At 40.4% G+C, this 24,342-nt stretch overlaps 1 protein-coding gene across 1 annotated transcript in view; it reads right to left on the bottom strand.

Moving 5' to 3' along the window:
- LOC149415893 (tubulin beta-1 chain-like) overlaps nt 1-11,667 on the bottom strand; it is a 28,489-nt gene extending 16,822 nt beyond the window's left edge. The window contains exon 1 of the mRNA XM_089641498.1: nt 11,509-11,667. Coding sequence (XP_089497624.1) covers nt 11,509-11,565 — 57 coding nt within the window. The 5' untranslated portion in view covers nt 11,566-11,667. The remainder of the gene's footprint in view (nt 1-11,508) is intronic.
- Between the last annotated feature and the right edge of the window lie 12,675 nt (nt 11,668-24,342).

The raw sequence follows: 24,342 nt of genomic DNA on the forward strand, positions 1-24,342 counted from the left end.
TCACGCCTCCACGGATTGGGATCACCGCCCTGTTTACAGTCTTGTGTGTCACACATTACGTCTGGCACATAAGTGGTCCTTCGCCGCCGGATCTCTCCGTGGAAGATGTCACCTTCACTGCGCTCTGGGAAGAATAGCGCTGACGGGGACTCATCGCAGGGAAGCGATGATCCCACACCAACCGGGGCGGCCACAGCCGCGCCCCCCGGACTCCGGCCAACCGCCCCCCTGGCCCCCTCTGATCCCCGAGCGGACCTACTGCCTGGTCCCTCCGGCGCATCACCACCACAGACGCCCCCTGCCGCGGCCGACGTCTCGTCAAGAAGCGAGGCTTCCAGCGAGGACACGCTCCGGCAGGTGCAGCTCGAGCTGAGAGCTGAGAGGCGGCACAACCGGAAGCTACAGGAGGACCACACCCGACAGATGGCAGAACTGATCGCCACGCTGAAGGGCCTCCCGCGGACCGCTTCCCCTGCAGCCTGGCAACCGGAGACACACGCCCCAGCTCCACGGGCGGAGTACCCGACGACGGCGGCGCCATCTAGCGGCTTCGGGCGAGACCCGGACTACGCAGCGGAGACGCGCGCCACAGCTCCACGGGCAGAGTACCCACCGACGGCGGCGCCATCTAGCGGCTTCAGGCGGAACCTGGGCTACTCAGCGGAGACACACGCCACTGCGTCGCGCCCTGGCTACTCAGCGGAGACACACACCACTGCGTCGCGCCTGGGCTACTCAGCGGAGACACACACCACTGCGCCGCGTCCTGGCTACTCAGCGGAGACGCACACCACTGCACCGCGCCTGGACTACTCAGCGGAGACACACACCACTGCGCCGCGTCCTGGCTACTCAGCGGAGACGCACACCACTGCGCCGCGGCTGGGTTACGGGCCGACGCCGGCGCCCCCGGGCGTACCTACTCGGAGCTACGCAGCGGAGGCGCAAACCATTGGCCTTCCACAGACTGCGGCGCCCCCTAGCGGCCCCGGTCACAGCCATACCTTCACAGTGGGGGGAGAACCCACTGTGCCACAAGCCACAGCCCAGACTACCGATGTTTTCGGGAACTCGCGCCGCGCCGTGAGGGCTCACACCGGGACGGAGAGAAACCATGCTGCGGATCCACTCACGGACGGCGCTTCCCCAGGCGCCGCGGCGCTGCGAGGTGGACCAGAGCCGCAGTACGGCTATCCCGGTGTGACCCGCGGGCCCGCCCAGTTCTCAGCATTTCCCCCGAGTGCAGACTCGCCATCGCAGCCCCCTATGGATGGATACGGGGCCTTCAACCGCGCAGACGAGGCAGCGAGGCAGACGCGGGACTGGGTGAACCAGGGGAGTGTCCCTCTCGCCCAGGTGACGGCCATGTTTGCCGACGCCCTCCGGCAGTCCCAGGCCGGCGGTACACCCCGCTCCCACCCCGAGGATGAGCGGATGGCGTCGCTCATCGCCCGGCAGTCCAGCGCCAAGGACCTGCCGCCATACGCTGGCGACGCCATAGAGTGGCAGGCCTGGAAGGCACAATTCCTGCAGTCGACGGCCACCTGCGGGATGACGGCGGCCGAGAATTTGATGCGGCTACAGCGTGCCCTGAAGGGAAAGGCGCGCGAAGCCGTCAGCCCTCTCCTCCTGGACCCGGCGCAGGTGCCGGAAATCATGGATGTCCTGGAGCACCGCTTTGGGGGCGCGCACTCGGTCGCCGCGGTCATGTTCGACCGGATAAAGCGGCTAACCCGACTGCAAGAGGACGCATCGACCGAGGCTCTGGTGGAGTTCTCGGGCACGGTGCAGAACATCGTGGCTTCGCTGGGGAATCTGCGGGGCGATTACCTCTCCAACCCGGCCCTCCTCAGCGAAATCGCCTCGAAGATGCCGTTAGCCCTACGCCTCTTGTGGTTGGGTAAGGTGGCCGACCAGACGCACGCGGCCACCGTGGTGCAGCTTGCCGCGTTCCTGAAGCGGCTGACCAACGCGGTGCCGCGGTCGGGCCTCACCGACAATGGCCGAGCAGCGCGGCCGAGCAGCTCGGTCGAACATCAGCGGGCCGCCCGCCCGTATCGTGAAAATGTGCACGTGATCGACGAGCGGCCGGAACCCCGCAGTGAAGTTTGGTGCACACTGTGCAAAGACGACTCGCACAAACTCTACAAGTGTCCCCGATTCGCCGAAGAAACAATCAGTGCGCGTTGGGAACTTGTGAAAAGCGCACGGTTGTGCTTTAAGTGTCTGGACGGTGTGCACCAGACAAAACGGTGCGAGTACCGGACCAACTGCGGAGTGGGGACGTGCAGGGCCCCGCATCACCGCTTGCTGCACGATGACGCATACACTCGTGACCCCGAGACGCACACAGTCACGAACACGTGGGAAAGTGAGGGACAAGTGCTAATGAAAGTGATTCCCGTGACATTGTGCGGCCCCGGGGGCCGAGCGACCGTGCACGCGCTGCTTGACGAGGGCTCTGCAATAACCCTAGTCGAGGCAGATGTTGCAGACATCGTTGGAGCCGCGGGTCCGATACGTGGCCTGCGAATTCGGGGCGCTAATGGGATGTGCTCATCCGATGCTACGTCCCGGCGGGTGAGACTGTCGGTGCGCGGCGACGGAGACGCGTTCACGGTGACGGCCCACACCGTAACAGACCTAGACCTCCCGCGACAAACAGTGGCCGGCCGCCGGCAGGTGAAACCCCGGCTGCTGATCGGACAAGATAACGGGCTGCTTATCGTGTCGCGGGAGGTGCGGAAGGAAGAGAGCGGCCAGATGACGTCCCGGACAGCCCTCGGTTGGATCACGCATGGGAGCACCCGGCGCGACGCCGACGCCGACGCAGACGCCGGGACAACGCTGAGGATGGCTTGTCCGAACGCCGCCCCACCGGCCTCGCTGCCAACGCCCGGGACCACGCCGCCGGAGACCAACCGTGCCACCGGGGACCGTGCCGCCGGGGACCATGCCGCCGGGGGCCTGTCCCGACGCCGCCCCACCGAACTCGCCACCGAGACACACTCGCCAGAGGGACCGGACGCCAGGGACCACGCCGCGCCCGCAAGTCGCAGCACGCCTCCCGAAAAAGGGTGTAGCCGAGCTCCACGGGGGGAGTGTTACGGACGTACTGCTCCGGGCTCGGCCGCGGTCGCCAATCCATAATCTACGCCAATCTGTCTAATCCTAAATTGTATTAAATGAAAGAAATGTATAAAATGTATGTCTGAACCCCTATGTAAAAATGATTATGTAAACAATAAATGAAACGTCGGAGCTTGGCTAGGAGACACGGGCAGAGAAGTATACCGAGAGAGCTGGTGGATTAGTAGCATTTAATTAGTATAGCATTTAATTCGGGTACGGTTATGAGAATCGTGCTTATACGAGAGGGAACGTTCGGCCGCGACCCGAAGCAAAGGGCCGTGCGCCGTCATAGCGTACGAGGTGGTTTGCCGCCCGAACGTTCCACCAGCGCGATTCTGAGAACCGTGCCCGAACAGAGAGAGGCCGTGGTCACGTTCGACCACAGGGCCCGAAATTACCGGCCGAGAGGCGGTAGCTAACCCGGCGGCGGGCCGCGGGCGCGCCACAAAACACGGGCCTCGATTCCAGGAATCAAAGAGAAAGCAGGCCCGTGTGAGCGTCGCTCGGCCAGCGAAGGCCGCCGGGGTCTTATAAAACGGGAACAGTCCCTTGAAACATTAGATATCCAGCAACCACCACCAGCTCTACACTTCTCTCTGCTCAGCCTTCTACCTCGCTCCGACTTCTGACTCTACTCGCCTTCTCTTCTTCTTCTGACCCTCGCCTCACCCCGGACCTCTCTGCCTTTACAACAAGACCCGGATCTACGACAAGGACCAGAATCAGCATCGGACCAGCTACAACGGCTACAGAGACGCCCCGTTCTACCCCTCCACGCCACTGAAGGAAGGCATCTCACGCCTCCACGGATTGGGATCACCGCCCTGTTTACAGTCTTGTGTGTCACACATTACGTCTGGCACATATATGTCGTTAAATGTCTTATGTATGAATGATTTATAATCAATCATTATTAGTTAAACATGGCGGTGCCCACTATGTTAATTTAACTCTAACTGTGTAATGTCATTTGCTGCAGAGAATCCCTGACATTAATCTTTTGCGTCGATCCAATCAACCAGACTAGCTGTTGTTAACCTTAGAAGATTACGTCACTTTGGATGTAGCAAAGGTACGAGATTAAAGATATAGGCAGAAGGAATTCTGGGTCATCTTTGAGGATGCTGTAAAATGAGTGAAGATGTAGTCTTTGTACAACCGGGCTGTTAAAACGACCCGTTTTAGACAGCGTAAAAAAATTGGACGATCAGCATAACTGTTTTGGGATATGTTCAATATGAGGTCAAAGTGGAATGCTTTAGTGTACTTTCCATTGGAATACCGGTAGAACGCACACACCAAGATGGCACGTCCTCCTTGCAACTTATTACAGATTATATTAGTATTTACATAGTTAAATGTCTCGTCATTCGTCACAATGGCAACAGTATGATCTCATTCTCGAGGTCGTTTCGTGGTGATGCGCTCGAGAGATTTTCTCTGCTGTAAAGATAACAACTTGCATTGTTACCAACCAACCAAAAGTGATTATAACGAACGGGACAAGAGGGGGACACTTGAATATTGCAGACAGAGGATTACCGCAATGCGGGGATCAGATAAGATCTGCCGCCGATATTGCTAATATTGATTTTAATTCAAGTACATTGTTGGTATATCAGTTGATTTTTAAACCCGGCTCGAATCAACGTAAAGATACATCTCTCAAGCTGGGCTTGAAGGGAAACTGAAATACCAGCTCTGAATCAAATGCAAGATCGATCTACAAATGAGTTCCGAAAATAAATGTAATGGAAGGAATTAAGACGTACAAGGAAACGACTTTTAAAAAATACAGTTTTATAGCTAAGATTATCTGTGACAGTTTCACTTGATTAAATCTTTTGCTTTATTATTAAATTATTTAGAAAATAAATAAAAACCAGTTTTGTGATTTAAATCTAACGTTTCTAGACTCCGTTTGCCAAGCGATTTTAATGCCTATTACCTACAATATAAGGTATACCAAGAATATACACATTTATAGCTTGTAGCTTCCTCTTAAGAAAGAATAAAGTGGGTGATTGGAGGAATAAATTTAGGATGCTAAAACATGTTGCACAGTCGAGTGAATCAAGTGATAAAGAAAAGCGTATGTATGAATGCAATTAAAGCAACGAGTGCGGTACATTATCCCTGTTTATCATTGTTGAGAAAATGGCGAGATGTTGGGCTAATAATTGCGATCAATTTTACGATAAAAATATAGCACAATTTTGTAACAATTGTCGACAAAAATCTGAGATAAACAAACATGAAACGCGACCCACCGTATGGTTAGGCAGATAACGATATCTAAATGTATTTCACGGAGTTTTGATATTTAGCGATAATCGACATGATTCAATTTATATTTAATTGGAAATCAAGTTGATGATAACATACACTTTGTGGAATCGATAATAAGGGTTGGGTAATGAAACAATGGCGCCAAGTGGATGGAAGAATTCGGTCATGCCCCAAGACACAGAAGGGTGGAGAAAATCAATAATATTCAATCTAGAGTTGGTATAAATGGTGACCGGATAACACATCAAAATGACAATTGAACACACCTATAAAAAAATGTTAAGTTATGAAAAGTCATGAAACAAAAACTGGGTTAAACAGATTACCTAAGTAACTATTTAACCTAGCTTTTGTTTAATCACTTTGCACAACTTTATGACACCTTAAAGGTGTGTTGAATTGTTATTTTTGAGGAGTTAACATGGAACCGGAATAAAGGTGTGTGGGGGATGATACAAGAAGTCTGCGAAAACCGATACAATCGAGTAGGGTAATGTTGAAAGTCAGAATACAAGAATAGCACGTTTGGGACGATGTGTGAATGTGAATGAAGCAATTATTGTGTGCCAAGAGGTGTGCGACAGTTCGCCTCTAAATGGCGTGATGGATAAATTTGCAATTTTTTAATTAATATCAAAATTTATAGTGGATACAAATAGTCATTTCTGGTTTCATTGTTCACCAATCCTCCGGCAATTAAATTGAATAAATAGGCCGGGCCATAATGCCGTGTGTAAGACAGTTTAATGGTAATACTAAAAATGAGATACGAATGTAAATGAATGCGGGCACGACACTGTAACAGGGGGGGACGTCGCCAAACGCGAAAAAACGCCAAACCTTCGAATCGCGTGTCCAACGAGTATGATTTATATCATGATAATTGAAAAACCGTAGCTAGAATAATTTTTGAAATATTTATGACTAGCCGACGACAGCGCCAGAAAATATATTTTGACGACTTGATTAAAAAAACATCGAATTTTCTCTACTTACTCTAAATATAATATGCATGTATCTTATATGTAAATCTTCCGGAAGAAATTCTCTAAATGGTGGTAAAAACCCAATCAAAATTAGAAGAACTAAGCGCACAGACAGAAGCGGATAGCGATTTTATTTTCTGGGCGTATTCGTGTACCCGAATTAGAATCTTTCCTTTCTATACGGATAAGTTAACAACCTATTAAGAATCTGGTCAAATTATTCGTTTCACTGTTAAAAACGGGACTGCGGGCCTATAACGAATCAATGACAGAGTTCCTTACATTTAAAAGCTAATGTTTTATGAGAACACGTGTTCATACACATACTGCTATATCTATCGTGATATTTATTAGGAAAATAACACGTGTTCTCAATATCTATTCTGAATGACTAATATTTTATCAGGATCATTTTTCTGTGTACTTCCTAGTGATCTATCTATACAAAAGACTTTCCAAATCCTAGACAAAAATTTCGACATTTGAAACGTTTTCAGCAAATCAATTTTAAAGAATGATAAATTGTATAGCGCTGTTTCGTGTGAAAATTACCTCAGGGGCGCTAATACCCAACATGACCATGCGGGGGGATCGATCGAAGAGACGGTTACCCGACGTATTAGTCCGCTCGGCTACTTGCCGGTAGAAATGAACATCTTTACAATACAACACGTTGGTAATTGTTGCTCAAGATCACATAATAACAGACAAGTTGTGCACAATTTACTTACGCCCACTCCTTGTGACTCTAATAAGGTAAGAATTGCTATTGCTAGATAGATATAAGTGCTCAAGCCTTGTCGGGTGTATCATTACCGCGTCATCTGTGTGGGATACATACTTTCAACTTTGAAGGAATTATATAATGTCAAGACAAAGCGTCGTAAAAAATAACAACACATTGACAAATGAAAGAAAAATAATTTGTCACACCGATTCGTCGAAGTTTCTAGAGATTTAAAAAAAATTGTAAACTCGAAACTAGAGTCACAACAGTATTTAGAAAAGGGGACAGGGATGAAAAAGGGGTGGGAAAAACCACCGGGTCATTCTGATTTGACCACGAAACGTTTCGATTCTGGATGATGTTCTTTCACAAGGACGATATTGAATAAAGTCCAATCATTGTCCTAAATCCTGTATCTAAATTTCGCTAATAAACAATTAGTTAATGTTAATCTCAAATGACCTACCAGGTAAGTATTGTACTGTATATTATCTCCATATATAGTTAGTAATAACATGGATCATTGTAGAAAAGTATAATATGTTTGCACAGCGCCCTTGAGATGATTTGCACAAAAACGGCGCTTTACAACAAATCATCCAAATATTATTATGAACCTCTGATAAGAGTTGTAATTTATTTTCAAGTTTGTTGGGGGGCAAGAGGATTGCAAAAGGGCGCGGTCGAAAAAAAATAACACCCGGCGTTGCCAGGGGGGAGGAGGGGGAATGCGACAGACGGGGGACCACGCCTTTGATCGCCTATTCTGGCGACACTTGCGGTCACAGCCCAATTTACGTGGGCTAGTCGATATGTACAATATTTGAGACCCATAACAGACGTGCTAGCAACAGTGACTTAGAAAAATTGTGTAATTTTCTTGCTAAGGGCGTGATTTTAGGTACATTACATGTATGATTGTGACATAACTAATCTGGAAACAATTCATTGATACAAGAGTGACAACAGTTCACGGATAAGTAATTAGTGGGATTGGATAGACAGGGTCGATATCTACTTAACTGTAAGTAAGTTATTGATTGACTAACTAACCGTCACACCGTTTCTCCTCAGTGGTAGGCAGATATAATGTACCGCCACAGAACCCTGTCCTGGCAAACACTCCTCGCTTCAATCACATTCATACATCGCATCATGCACACCCCTTATGTTACTCTGACTCACGACATAACCCGACTCGAGTGCCAGATTCAGATATTTTAATAGATGATTTGAGCATATGAGGAGATTCATATTATAACGTATAAGAAATCGGGGACGCTCGAGGAAGACAATTGTCACGATCAGATGAATCAAATACTTGTAATTGATGAAAACAGAGGAGTTTAAACTGTTCTATGCTAATTTTGTGAGGTTGGATTAAGTGAAGAGGGGTAAGAGGTAGGTTAGTACACAGTGAGACGACCATCAAGGTAACAGATGACGAATTATTCGTCACTTGGTTGTTTTGCTCCCACTGTTATAAAGCAGCATTCAGCGCGCCATATGGTCACTATAAATGATGAAGGCTATATAGTTATTATGCTCGAAGGCGGTGTGGGCCGAGGAACGATGGCGTCACTTCCGAGTCCCGTCACAATAACAGGCGTCACGTCACTTTACCCCGAAGGGAGAGAGCAGAGGTTCTATACAAATTCTCAAGCATGTCGAATTTTAAAACTGCAAAAACCACAGTAATAATTACTTCTCGAAATTCTATTATTCAATTTAAATATATTTTTTTAATTTAGCAGATTATCTAAAGCATTGCAAAAACTTATCATTTTTCCATAAGAAAACTATCTGTATCTGATAAACCATATTTAATTATTCATTAAATAGTATTAGTGTTTGTACAGACTTGGGGTTTTTAACGTTTATTGTAAAATTAACTAACAATTATCAATCCCAGCAAAGAACAATCTCTGTTTTGGCACACATTCCTTGCATCATCCACATTCTGACATACATTATCGTAAAATTATTGCCCCGAATATGAAATTGTTTGCAAATGTTAATAATTTAAAAACGAAATAAAAATTTTGGACCAACAATCTTCAACTCGCCCCGTAATCTCCATCATGAGCTATGTAGCATTGAAATATGCGTTAAAAAGTTAATTCTAAAAAGAAAAAAATTAAACGTTATGTTCTTGAGGTGACATTTCACGAAAACAGCGCTCTAAAAATTAGCTAAATAAATAAGAAAGGTTTAAAATAAATATATATATACGAAATGGGTCGCACCTAACTGTTTACTGCATGCGAAGTATGAGAGAATATTTAACTGGAACTGTATTTTGTAAATTATTGAAAACCGTACACTTCTTAAAAGTCATTCAACTCGGGTAGCAACAGCGAAAACTTAACACAAACATTCTCGTGTTAGGAACATACACCAGGCAACATTAAAATTCCTTCTGCCGCCTCATTATGCGGGGGAACGTTACTTGTGCAATGATGGAGGACTAGCAGACGATTGAACAGTGGGAACCCATTCGTAATCAAAATTTGGTCCTATGAAAGATATTATACGATGAAAATTCGTGTAATTGAACAGGGCGATACTAAGAAATCAAAAGTCTTCGCTGGTTAAATCTTGATTGAGTCAATGTTGAACTCAGATGTTTTGAATTTAATTGCGATTTTTAAAATTGGAACTGATGCGTCAATTCAGGCCAGCGCTAATAAAGTACCTATCTATAATGTGTGAAATTTTTATTTCAAGAAAATTATTTTAATTCTATATTTGAAATGTTTATTTCTTTTGGTTATAATATCAGAACCGTTGTCAATGGAAATCCAATGGTTTTGAAACTGCTGTATTATATTGATGATTCAATGTTTGAGAAGTTGTCCTAATATGTATGCTGTTATAACAGGGCGATACTAGAAGTACCAAAGGCCTCATACGGAAAGATATCGACGGAGTTTTCCTGTCTAGACAGGCGAGGGTGTGGTTTTTACCGCATACCCCCACGGCACTGCGGTGCGGAGGTGAAATTTGACGCATTGGGCACGAAATTACAATAATTGAACCGGGCCTAAAAAAAATTGCAATTATTTAACCGGGTCTAAAAAATAATTGCGCAAAAATTGACATGTAAAGCAAATAATTATTTAAAAAAAAAAAAAAAAACTTTTTCTGATAAGTGGATGAATTTTGAAGTGGGGACGCGTCAGAAACATAGTAAACAACATAAGGTAAGTCGGGGGTGAAGAAATATGAAGTGGATGTTCAAAAGACGGCAGGATCAAGCGATCAGATAAACACAAGATTAAAAGAAAGTATTGATAAGAACATAACTGGCCACCCCCTACGGTGAAATGTCGTCACGGTTGGTTAGGTAGATGCATACGAGGCGTTCTGTCCTCAGCGTGCCGCATCTGTGTCAAAATTACCATATTTTCGCTGTATATGCAATCTACCATGAAGAAACATAAATTTAATATTTATTCTATGTACCATTTCTGTAACGGTCCCGTTAAAAAAGATATAAAACGAATGTAAATGGTCTCGAGTTAATCAGAGCGCCCCCTTCTTAATGTTATTCATTATGCGGCACTCCATCTAAAGATAATCATGACGTGATGTTTTCGGCATCGATTTTTGTACCAGACAACTTCATATTATGAATCATCAGTCTCCCATACTAGGCTATGCTTTCACACTGGCGCGAACCAACGCCCAAGAATCCAACATGTCTTTTTATATTCGAAAATAAGCTTGAATTAAATAAAATCACGGTTGATTTTATGTATTAAACGCAAGTTTACAGATTTAAAAGAAGATTGAAGCAAAAGAGCAGTTATTTAGTGATGTACTTGCCGAAAAAATCGTTATTTTTCAAGCACACCTCGATTCAAATTTGATTCCTAAAATGGTGGATGCCTATACATGAGATCATTGAACGTGATTGAACGACCGTTTTTTTTTTTAACCAAAAGCGGCCTTCATAAAGGCGTGTCCGAGTTTTAATTAATGTAGTATTAAGTCCATTTTATAAATGAGCTGTTTTTAATTGAATTGATAATGAGTAGTATCAAAAAAGACGTTAAACGGATGTTGTATTGTACAATAGTTCAACATGGCGTACCGGTAAACTGTACAATCTCACAATGGACGCCGATTCCACGTTGTACAAAACAATCTCAAACGGCGTTATTATTAACCGGACCAACGTAAATGTTATTTTAAACACGCTGCAAAAGATGCAGCGATCTACTAAGATCTATTAGTGTACCATCCCCCAGTCAGAAAGCACGCCCGAGCGTGTTTTAATAGAAGAATTCGAGACAGAAAAAACAAAATGTCGATGAAGAAAAGTTCAGACGCTGAAAAAATAGTTTTAAATTGATTTGATGTAAGACTAACCTTGGAACCGATCTGGTTTCCGCACTGGCCGGCTTGTAGGTGCACAATTTCCCTCATATTTGATCACTTTGTGGTAGATTAATGGATAAGAATTGAAGATTGCGTCAGGAGTCTGGCAGCAGTTCTCTTGGCGACACGTAGCAGTTAACTGAAGAACCGGCGGAAAGAGAACGTTGGTATAGTTGGCCGGTCCGGATACGGAGTGGAGGGAGCTGTGTTTATTTCTTCTCGTTAGGCTGCTTAGTGCAGATTTATGCGGCCAGTCCTCGGTAGGTACTTTTTAGTTTTTAAAGTTAACTCGGCAATAAGGATTACATCAATTGTATTGAATTTGTCAAATTTGTGCAATGTTTAAATTAAAAACAAAAGCTCTGTAAGTTTGTAAGAACTTGAACTTGAAACAGATTCATCATTAAAGATAGATAAACAATGTTTTCATATCGAAAATTATCTATTATCTATCAATATAAATAAAAACGTAAATGTTCGTTTATTCAAAATCTTAAATCTCCAAAAGTTCTTCATCGTTTGCTTTAAAATTTTGACACAACGTTGAATTCGAAGATGCGTGTGTTTCTATATTATAAAGATGTCACCTGTGACAGTTAAGACATGCTTTTAGACGTAAAAGTAACACAAGCTATTGTTTCTCTTATCTGCACAGATTGATCCACAGAAATACGTGGCGGCATAAAATTGTGCAATTTCTGAATTATATACTATATTATTCAATCAATCATTAACTCAAGAAAAATACGAGATAATTATTATGTAATTAGGTATTATTAGTTTGTGTTATTTTGATATTTTATCAGCTAATATATAAGTAATAATTATTCGTAACAACATTAATTTTTTATCGATTTTTTATTGATTGATAGTAAGTATTATTTTGTATTTGTAAACATAATGTTTTCAGGCTTTGAATAAAATATTACATCAGTAATGAATTCATTGTAATTAGATTAGAATAATTATAAAATATATATTATAGCAAATTGCGCAATTTATCAAATACATTTAAAAAGAGATTTCTTATTTAAATATTTGAAACCGTTAATTTATCAGATTTTTTAACTTTGTCAAAAAGAATTTGATTTATTTTAAATAATAACTCCCCTCTTTCATAAAAACAATGTGCACTCTATTATAATACAAATCAAAACTACCTGACTTCACCACTCAATTAAAGGGGGCACTAAATAACCAGGTAACTACACTAATTTGAAAAACGTCATTTTGGTGTTCAAATTATTGATTGCTTTGCGCATGAGTAGCTACCCCAAATAATTCCCTAAAAAATTCCTTATTCTATGTAAAATTCCAATAAAGGGTCGTGTTTATTACGTAGGGTGTAGAATTTACATACAATTTGATTGAGTTACGAATAAAATCAAAATTATTTCAAGGGTTGTGAATAAATAGTAATTTTATTTCATCTTTATTATAGGTACTAAAATAAATTCGCTATCCGCATCTGTCTGTTTGTACGCTTAGTTCTTCTAAACTACGCAATGGATTTTTATAACGTTTTCACTATCATTTCGAGAATTTATTCCGGAAGGTTTGTATATATAATACAAAAGTCGAAAAACGCCGGGTATGTACTAGTCAGCAAGTACTTAAATAATGTTGCTATCCGCGTTTGTCTCTTTGTGCACTTATTCTTCTGAACCACGCCTCGGATTTGGATTATCGCTATCATTTAGAGAATTTCATTTATTAAATAATTAAAAATGTAATTAATAATAAATTAGACATTTATAAACTTGGATGTACAAATAATGGCTAAAATTATATTAAACCAGCTGATGTGTACCCGGAGTTGGTCGATTTTTCTGTACATTCAATAAATATAATATACATGTAGCGCCCTTGAGGTGATTTCTCACGAAAACGGCGCTATATAAATTAGCCAAATATTAATTTAATTTAATTTTTATTATTATATATATATGTAAACCTTTAGGAAGAAATTCTCTAAATGATTATGAAAACCCTATCAAACTCAGTTGCATAGTTTAGAAGAACTAAGCGCACAAATAGACAGACGCGGATAGTGACTTTGTTTTAGATATTTAGAGATAGATACCATCACGATTACGAATTTACCAAAAGTTTATCAGGAAACGGCCTGTAATCCCGTTTTTAGTTTAGCTCTGGGATGTTCCGAGATGTTTCCAAACGTTCCAGACTATTCCCGAACATTCCAGAATGTTTCGGTATTTCTGGAATGTTGTGGAATGCTCTCGAATACTCTCGAATGTTCTGGAGTGTTCTAGAAATTTCTAGAGGGCGAAACTTTCAGCCCTTATATCTTCGAAAGCACGCCCTTCAGGTAAAAACGAGAACCTTATTCATGGTTGGGGATAGAGGGCTGTTACACCATATAACTTACCTTGATCGTATCGGTAACAATATTTTGTATTTGTTAAGTGCTAAATTAAAGACGTCCACTGACTCGGTATAATTATTTGCCTCCATAAGTAGGTATTCTGGGCTATGAGGAATACATATGGTATTAGTACCAGAATTTATGCACTGAAATAAATCCCTACTTCCAGTATCACTTAGTGGAATCCGAAAGTTTATCAATGCCAGCAATTCTGGGCTATAAAATCCATAATTTAGATTTTTAAATAGAAATATGAAGTCATTGAAAATCCTTCTGTCAGATAATTTAGAATATACAGGATTTTCCAATAAGAGGTGTTATTTTGATATTCAATCGTAAAAGATCAATGGTTTCGTTGCTTGTGTGGCACGTAGCGCCGTCTTGTTGAAAGTATACGTTGTCTAGATCAATACCATCCAATTCCGGCCATAAAAAATCATTAATCATCTCTCGATAGCGCAATCCATTCACCGTAACTGTTGCTCCAGCCTCATTTTCGAAAAATTAAGGTCCAATGACTCCGCCGGACCATATTCCGCACCAAACAGTCACACGTTGAGGATAGAGAGGCTTTTCAACAATAACTCTTGGGTTTTCCGAACCCCAGATGCGACAATTTTGCTTGTTGACGAAGCCACCGAGGTGGAAATGGGCCTCATCACTCAAGATGATTTGCATTTGATTCACTCAAGTGAATTTAAATAATTTCAATGCGTTGTTGAAGCGTGTATCGTTCCATTTTTATTAATGGCGTAGTTTCTACTTGTCAAATGTCCAAAAATGACGGCTTCAAAAGTAACATCTACCGAAATAGCGGGCTATTCAAAATAACACCTCTTATTGGAAAACCCCATAGCCATATGAATATTAGTAGACCTGCCCTAAGTGATTAAAAGCGTATTATCCCCACTCCCCATACCGGTTCCATTGGAGCCGGCTGTGCTCGCGTATGGCCTCAAGTGAAATTTGAAAACGTGACGTCATCATTCTTGTGCGAACTATGGTCGAGGCATCATCGGTTCATTTTACGAAATAACACGGCAAAATGTTGACTTGTACTATGAAAACTTGTAAAAATTGATGTGAAAAAGAGAATAAACCCAATTGTCGTATTACATTCCATATATAAGCATTATTTTACTTTATTTTAAGCATATTCACATCGTATAATATGGATCAGTTGTAGAAACATAATATACTATCACATCGAGAAACGTCTGGACGCGAAACACAAAGCTGGTTGGTTGCTGGGAAGTAAATTATGAACATTTATAAAAGTGTCTTAACTAAATACAAAAACGAAATATTCGACTCTGAAAATAGAACCGAATTTTTTTGCCGAATTTAGACTTCGCAAATTTGTTCATAACGTGGCGAGTAATTTGCGCTCCCATGTAAAAATGTCTATTCATTCAAAAGCAGATTTTACTTTTAAGAAGTAAATGGTGATATTATAATGCGAGATGCCTATTTACTGTCAGAATGATTTATTGACGAATCACAGTCAGCTTCACCCCCTTCGTTCTTCAACAGTTGATTTTACCCCTCGCCATTATCTTCTCGTCTATTAATTCCTATGTCTGTGGAAAACCCTGTACATTGTTCGGTGGTAATAATTAGTTTGCCTGTACATGAATGGTCCAGACATTGCCTCGACATGTAATCTTCCCAAGGCCATCGATAATTTTTGATGGTGGGCTTAAATTAATGTCACAATTAAATGTAGGTCAGCAGACAATACCTGCCTACCTGCCTAAATTACCAGGTAGATATTTACTATTTTTTCTTCCCCAGTAATAAGTAAGTATTTACTTTCTTAAGTAATACATAATTTCTGGGGGTCAATAAAGGCCCACATGAAAAAGTTCTTTTCAAATTATAACACATTGAAATAATTTTTTTATTATTAAACATCGTACATACAAAATATGATATTAAATATATGTACAGTAAATTGTATTTCTTAAGTCTTCCTCACTAGGGTGACCTGTGCTGAGGTGAACTGAGTTTTTTTTTATTAATCTCTTTTAGCCAGATTTTAATTCTTGATTTTTAATCATTCAAGTACCAGAAAGCACCCTAAAAAGACCTTTATGTCAATGTATTCATTAATTTCATTTTTGCCATTTGTACATCGATGTTTACAAATGTCTAATTTATTATTAACCAGGTGTACCACGCCACGCGTTACTATGGCTCAATCTGTCTGTGCAGATAGATAAACAATAGCGTGTGTTACTTTTACGTCCAACAAGTGGCGCTGTTTTTTAATAAGGCATGTTTTTACCTGTCACAGGTGACATCTATATAATAATATAGGTATATAAAAACACACGCGTATTCGAATGCAACGTTGTATCGTAATTTTTCTTTATAAAACACTTAGGATCAATTTTTTCACGATGATAGTGAGGGATATACAACGATTTCCATATGAGCTGTTCACTAATGCGAACAAATAGACAGTACGGGTACTGGTTGTTAGTTCGCTAAACCGAACAAATTACTCTGAAGTTAAGTTTGGTTGGGCATTTTGGCCTCAAATTTATTTTATATTTTGGGATTGGTATTGCCCATGCATATTTTGATTTTTTGGGGCATATTTTAACATGCATGCTTGGCATTTATATGGCATACTTTTGCATGCAAGCTTGGCATTCATAGGGCATACTTTTGCATGCATTATTGGCATTTATAGGGCATACATGCTTGTCATTTATATGGCATATTTTTGCATGCTTGCTCGTCATTTATAGGGCATACTTTTGCATGCATGCTTGGCATTTATAGGGCATATTTTTGCATGCTTGCTTGGCATTTATAGGGCATAAATGCTTGGCATTTATATGGCATATTTTTGCATGCGTGCTAGGCATTTATAGGGCAGACTTTTGCCTGCGTGCTAGGCATTTATAGGACATACTTTTGAATGCATGCTTGGCATTTATAGGGCATACTTTTTCAAGCATGCTCGGCATTAATAGGGCATACTTTTGCATGCATGATGGCAGTCACAGGGCATATTTTGACATGCATGCTTGGCATATATAGGGCATTTTTTTCATGCATGCTCGGCATTTATAGGGCAAACTTTTGGATGCATGCTTGTCATTCATAGCGCATACTTTTGCATGCATGCTTGGCATTCATAGGGCATACTTTTGCATGCATGATGGCAGTCACAGGGCATATTTTGACATGCATGCTTGGCATTTATCGGGCATTCTTTTTCATGCATGCTCGGCATTTATAGGGCATAATTTTATATGCATGCTTGGCATTTATAGGGCATACTTTTGCATACATGCCAGGCATTTATAAGGCATACTTTTCATTTTTTGTGCATAATATCCGATATTACTGATCAAGTTAGTACCACAGGCTTCCAACACGCATCGGTGTACAATATTGTACACGGCATTCATAGGGCATACTTTTGCATGCATGCTCGGCATTTATAGGGCATTCTTTTTCATGCATGCTCGGCATTTATAGGGCATACTTTAGCATGCATGCTGGGCATTTACAGGACATACTTTTTCAAGCATGCTCGGCATTCATAGGGCATACTTTTGCATGCATGATGGCAGTCACAGGGCATATTTTGACATGCATGCTTGGCATTTATTGGGCATTCTTTTTCATGCATGCTCGGCATTTATAGGGCATAATTTTATATGCATGCTTGGCATTTATAGGGCATACTTTTGCATACATGCCAGGCATTTATAGGGCATACTTTTCATTTTTTGTGCATAATATCCGATATTACTGATCAAGTTAGTGTCACAGGCTTCCGGCTCGCATCGGTGTACAATATTGTACATATCTGTCCATGCAGCGCAAAACTTCAAGGAGTGGAGGAGACTTTTTCTTCAGGACTATTGGAGTGGGGGTCACGATCCTCTGCTATAAGGCAAAGACTCGAGAAGAATCCTGTTATGGGAACAGCTGTTCGCGAAAAGGCTTGTGGTTTACGTCTTATGTATATGCATCATATATTAAATAGGTATTGTTGCACGTAATAAAAGGCCACGGCCAGCCAGGGACTGACTGCGCGGGTGTGATTTGTATACAGGGTGTATCGGCACTAACCCGACAAACTTTAACCAGCTATTCCTTAGCACATTTGGAGTAAAAAATGTTATGGCCACTTTGCTGTCCGGTAGCATTTTTTTTTCAATTAAAAACAAAAATATTTAAAATTTCCACACTACATCACTGTCATTGGCATTGCGTTTCGTGTTCAACAGCTGTTATAAGCAAGTATGTCAAAAAGCGTCTTTGCTCTTTCGCACACACTAAATAATAATAGTTAAAAATGAGACGAATGGTGCCGTGCCATTTCGTTGTGATTGTAGAAGTTCGCCAATATAGGTACACACGTGCATTATTCAACGGAATTCGAATAAAATATTTGCCAGATGGGTTTTCAAACTTTGACAAAGTATAAAACAGTGGTGACATGTGGTGAAAATATGTTTAATAAATTTTTTATTAAAAAAAAACGTTACCGGACAGCAAAGTGCACATAAGATTTTTTACTCCAAATATGCTAAGGAATAGCTGGTTAAAGTTTGTCGGGTACGTGCCGATACACCCTGTATAATGTATTGACGACTTCTATGTTTCGTCCCTCCTGCAACATGGTTATCTTCAAGACCAAGACCGTTTATTCTATCGCATTTTGCGAACAGCTGTTCGCTGTAAGATGTGTAGTATTTTTAATAATTGAAGAAGATAACAATCAACTGTAATAACTCTCAATGAACATGTTAAAGAGATAAAGACACAGAAAATAAAAAAAGGTACTGTCGCAATTGGGACTAGAAGTCAGATCATCTAGTATTACCGGGAGTGGCATTTCTTAATTTTTATTAATCTCATGCTTCCATTTTCGAATTACAAACATTATCGTCAAATAATGGTGTTTGAAAGAGAGAGTACGAAAACAGTGTGCAATATAGTTGTTGCTGAGGAATACTTGGAGCAGGTGGATGAGTTTGTGTATTTAGGAAGTATGTTCTAGAGAGATGGGAAGGCTGACAGAGATATTGAAACAAGGGGAAATGCAGGGAACTCCATTCATGGAGGACTGAACGCAGTTGGCGCTAACTAAACATTGTCCAAAGAAGCGAAGTTAGCAGTCCACAATGGAGTGCTGGATCCTACCCTGATGAATGCTGTTGAAAAGAGATCCTTGAGGGACGTATACAGCAAAGAAAGCAAGGCGTAATGAGTAAGATTGAGAAAGGGACGCTCATTAGAGAGAAATAACGAAGAAATGAGTGTAAGGAGAATATATGACGCAAATGTGAATGGCAGAAGTTGTCCGGTAAGACATGGCAAGATCAAGTGAACCTGATACTTGAGTCAGGCCATGTCAAGAGTCAGAATAACAGAAGAGTATGTATGAGACGATGCAAGAATGTTAATGAGGCAAGGAGTATACCAAGACCAAGTTGTTTGATGGTCCGTCCTCTCTGCCTGTTAGGAAACGGCCTGATGAAGTAAGTTATCATCAAATTAATTATTAATTAATTAATAACCTGACGATCTCCTACTACAACCACAGTAAGCGGAAAATGTTGCTTGTGTTGTGATGGAGGACATAGTCAGCCGAGGAATTGAACACACTACGCCTGGGTGACAACTGACACGCGATGACAACTTAGCCATTGACCGGTATATTTGGTGGGACATTTATTTTTACAATGTATTATTTTTTCTTAGGTTAGGCTAGATATTTTTGTTAATATCTACATGCTGTCCGGGGGTAAAGTGCGCTAACTTCGGGAGGTGATTCTACATGATGGTAAAAGTAAAAAAAATGAATAACATTTTGAAATTATATTTTTTTCAGTATTTTTTTGTTCCTACAAACAATGATTCAACTTTTTTCCCACAAAAAAACATAAAAATTTGTATAGTGATTTGTTTTTGGGGTATTATATCATTGTGATTATTGTGATTGTGATTACACATCTGCCCTGATGATGGACACTGTAATGCTGTCTGAAACGTTGGCTAAAGAAGGAGGCAGCGCAACACGGCATAATACCCCAAAAACAAATCACTAAAATACTTTTGGCCGAGAAAATCTCAAATCATACCTATTATTTTTTTTCATCACAAAAGAGAGTTTCCCTGTGTGATTTTGTTTTCATTCTGAGAATGATGAAATTTAGCACACTTGACCTTTAAAACAGGAGGCAGGTCACTGTCTACACGAAATTGCTAAAAGCCACCCCATCCTTTTTTCCCACTCCTTAAAGCAGAACGTTGATTCTTCTTGATGAAATTTTGCATACTTTACGTTCAAATCAAGGCAATTACTGTCCACATCTGATATCGATAAACTCTCAACATCGAAAAAGTCATTATCACCCTATTGAAAGACATTTAATTTTTTTGCAAATGGCGTCTTATTTTATCACTACGCCAAGAACGCGGAATAAATTTTGATTAGTTAGTTAGTTAGTTATTTAAGCTGCCTTATGAAATCGAATAAGGACTTTCACGCCACCTTGTAGATAGTATCTTCAAGTCCTGAGTTCACTCATAGATCCTCCACCCAGCATGCCCGAAGATCACGTCAGATGTCGTAAATAAGATTCTAACCCCGATCAAAGTGGTCCAGAAGCTAATCCTCAAAGTAATCCTCAAGAAACCCTCCACGTATCCAACAGAAACGCTATTTACAGATTTCGGGGTGCCCCGAGTAGAAGACATATTCAAGAAAAATGCAATTATCCAAATTTATAAAGATAATATAATCACAAAATTTGAAACCCACTTATCTAAAAGATATCAATACAATATCAAAATTCCAAAATGTAATACCAAACAAATGCAAAATAACTATAAATATTTAGGAATAAAGCATTTCAACAACCTTCCGATTGAAATAAAGAAATTAATGGATATTACTCTTTCAGAAATAATTAACTAAATAATTGCCTGTTTTTTTCATTCATTGATATTTATTATCAGTCTATACTCATCTCAACTGTATTTAGATTTTGTCTCTTTATATATTGTTCCCAAAGATATTGTGTTCTTCTAATATCTTTGATTGTTCCTATCATATATATACTTACTTACAGAGATGTGCAAAATGGGTTCCCAAAACCATTTGAAATGCAAAATGGAAATGGGTCAAAACTTTTCCATTTGAAAATGCAAAATGAAAAATGGTTTTTAGAAAAGCATTTCAAATGCAAAATGCAAAATACCTATTTTCAAAATGCATTGAAAATGCAAAATGGTTTCTCAGGTCAAACAATTAGAATAATTATAGAATTTTTAAACAATTTTATCATTTAATGGACATCAATGTAGAACAAACATATTACATGATGGTAAATCCAAAAACACCACGACTACAGATTATAAAACCACAAAAATTTGAGCGTGACTAATGTTGCCAACGTAAAAACATAGAAACTGCTATCTAACATTTATTACAGCGTCATGGCCCCATGTTCAGTATTTTTTGTAATGGTATTACTCAATTGCCAGGGCTCCTACCAGGGAGCAACTTGACAAATGTAAATTATCTCTCATAGCGAGGTTGAGGACCGACTGATATTTAGGGCTTATGAAAAACAGATGAGTGGAGATAGTAGGAAGAATGTTGCAAAAAGCATTTAAAATGGAAAATGCATTGAGAAAAGCATTTAAAATGCAAAATGGAAAATACCCATTTTGCATTTCCATTTGAAATGGATTTATTTGAAATAAAGCACATCTCTGCTTACTTATAGCATAATGATATTCTATTTTTCTTATAATTAGTGTAACTCTCTCACCAAGTACAAGAACCAAAAAATGTCGCCGCCTTTTCGAACAGCTGTTCGCGATGAGATCTGTATTTCATTTGGGTTATGTATTGTTGTACTGCAATAAAAGGCCAGGAACCAGTCGGGGAGTGAAGGCGCGGGTGTGATCGTTGTTTGGTGTGTAAGTAGGAATATGTAGGTATATATTGGATAGCAGGTCGCTTCTCATGGCGTGTCGAGGTCCCGAAGTTCCGTGGTAACGCATTTCGCCCACCGGATGACGAATATTGTGTCATTTGGCACTTGGCAGGGGTGCACCAACTTTATAAAGAAGGTAAAAAAATATATCGATGAGTTGAGATATCACGAAGTTGGCATCAATTCGTGTCATCGTCGTTTTCAAACGTCCTTTTCACTACGTTATAAACTACGTTATAAACCCATAGCAAGATTCATAGCGTTATTGTCGAATTTCATTTTACAATTATGCCATTGTCGATATAATGATTTCCAAACCATCCTTTTCTCAATGTCATATTCGACATGACCAGATTCAAAGCGTCATTGTCGATCTTATGGTTATAAAAACGACCTTTACACACCTTCATAATCGACATTGTGAGATTCAAGGCGTCATTGTCGATCTTATGGTTATCAAAACGACCTTTACACACCTTCATAATCGACATTGTGAGATTCAAGGCGTCATTGTCGATCTTATGGTTATCAAAACGACCTTTACACACCTTCATAATCGACATTGTGAGATTCAAGGCGTCATTGTCGATCTTATGATTTTCAAAACGTCCTTTTCACAACGTAATATTCGACATGGCCAAATTCAAAGCGTTATTGACGATCTTATGATTTTCAAAACGTCCTTTTCACAACGTCTAATCGACATGGCCAAAATTCAAAGCGTTATTGTCGATCTTATGGTTTTCAAAACGTCCTTTTCACAAAGTCTAATCGACAAGGACAAATTCAAAGGGTTATTGTCGATCTTATGATTTTCAAAATGTCCTTTTCACAACGTCATATATTATTCGAAATGGCAAGATTCAAAGCGTCATTGTCGATATTTTGATTTTAAAAAGTCCTTTTCACAATGTCATAATCGACATGGCCAGATTCAAAGCGTCACTGTCGATCTTATGGTTTTCGAAACGTCATTTTCACAATGTCACAATCGACATGGCCAGATTCAAAGCGTCATTGTCGATATTATGATTTTAAAAAGTCCTTTTCACAATGTCACAATCGACATGGCCAGATTCAAAGCGTCATTGTCGATATTATGATTTTAAAAAGTCCTTTTCAAAATGTCACAATCGACATGGCCAGATTCAAAGCGTCATTGTCGATATTATGATTTTAAAAAGTCCTTTTCACAACGTCATAATCGATATGGCCAGATTCAAAGCGTTATTGTCGAATTTTTCGCGGTCGCAATTATGACATTGTCGACCTTATAATTTTCTAAATGTCCTTTTCACAACGTCACAATCGACCCCGCTGAGATTCAAAGCGTCATTTTCGAAAGCTTCGTTTCCACAAGAGCCATTGTCAATCTTATGATTTTCAAAACGTCCTTCATCAGATTTTTAACTGTATTAAACTCCACACCGGAGCCCCCGAGGAAAATTGTTTTCAATGGGAGATGCTCTGAGGAACGAGCGTCATCGATTCCTTCGGTACCGGTGTACAGTCGGGAAATATGCCAAACACGCGCCCAACATAATATGTACACGCTTGGCATTTGTCACACGAGAACGGGTCGTGTCTACCACTGGTTATTCAGTTCAAAAGCTCGGCTGTGGAACAATTTGCTGGCCTCTGTGTTTCCTCCCTCCTACAACATGGGTCTCTTCACCCCTTCCTCTCCTCAAACAGACCCTCCACACAGCATCTTAAAAGATGACATTGGCCCTGAGAGAAATTATTTTCCCCAGGGTCTCCTGAGTGGAGTTAAGTTTAAAAAAAATCATCCCGTGAAAAACAAAGTTTTTGTCACTAAAATAAAGTTTTTTTTACTTAAATACATCAATTTTAGTGAAAAACAAAGTTTTTTCACTAAAATACATCAATTTTAAAACGTCTTTTTAACTTAAAAAATGGTTTTACTGACGATTGAACCTTCTCACCCAGGAACTGTAGTCGACAAGTCAACCAATCTCGCCAATTGCCAAACGTGTAGGACCAACATTTCTTTCGTATATTAACTGCTGTCATCCGATTTCAAATAAATTCGTGTACTTCCACGTGTGTGTACGTTGATTGCTACAAAATGTTGAAGAATGCATTGCCATCGACAGCGAGTCGAAAGATTTAGATTTGAAATCATTCGTTCATTACCGAAAACGTTAAATTATTTATTTATTTCACGCCTATTAAGGCTTTTACATACATATATATAAAAATATTTACGAAATTATACACGAAAATAGTGCAGGAAACGACTATTTAAAACAATTGCAGAAAAATATACATAAAGTCAAAATATCACTAAACATAAAAAAACATATATATTTCAAATATTTTTTTTCTTGTTTCAGTTGACAAAATTATTATGTGTTAGTCAAATTAAATACCTTTATTAAAATATTCCACTACTTGATGAAAAAAACTTCAATAGGGTATGCTTATATTTTGAAATTG

The sequence above is a fragment of the Hesperophylax consimilis genome, chromosome 17, assembly GCF_061612785.1.
Source record: "Hesperophylax consimilis isolate HC1 chromosome 17, BYU_Hcon_1.0, whole genome shotgun sequence".
In the NCBI taxonomy this organism is placed as follows: domain Eukaryota; kingdom Metazoa; phylum Arthropoda; class Insecta; order Trichoptera; family Limnephilidae; genus Hesperophylax; species Hesperophylax consimilis.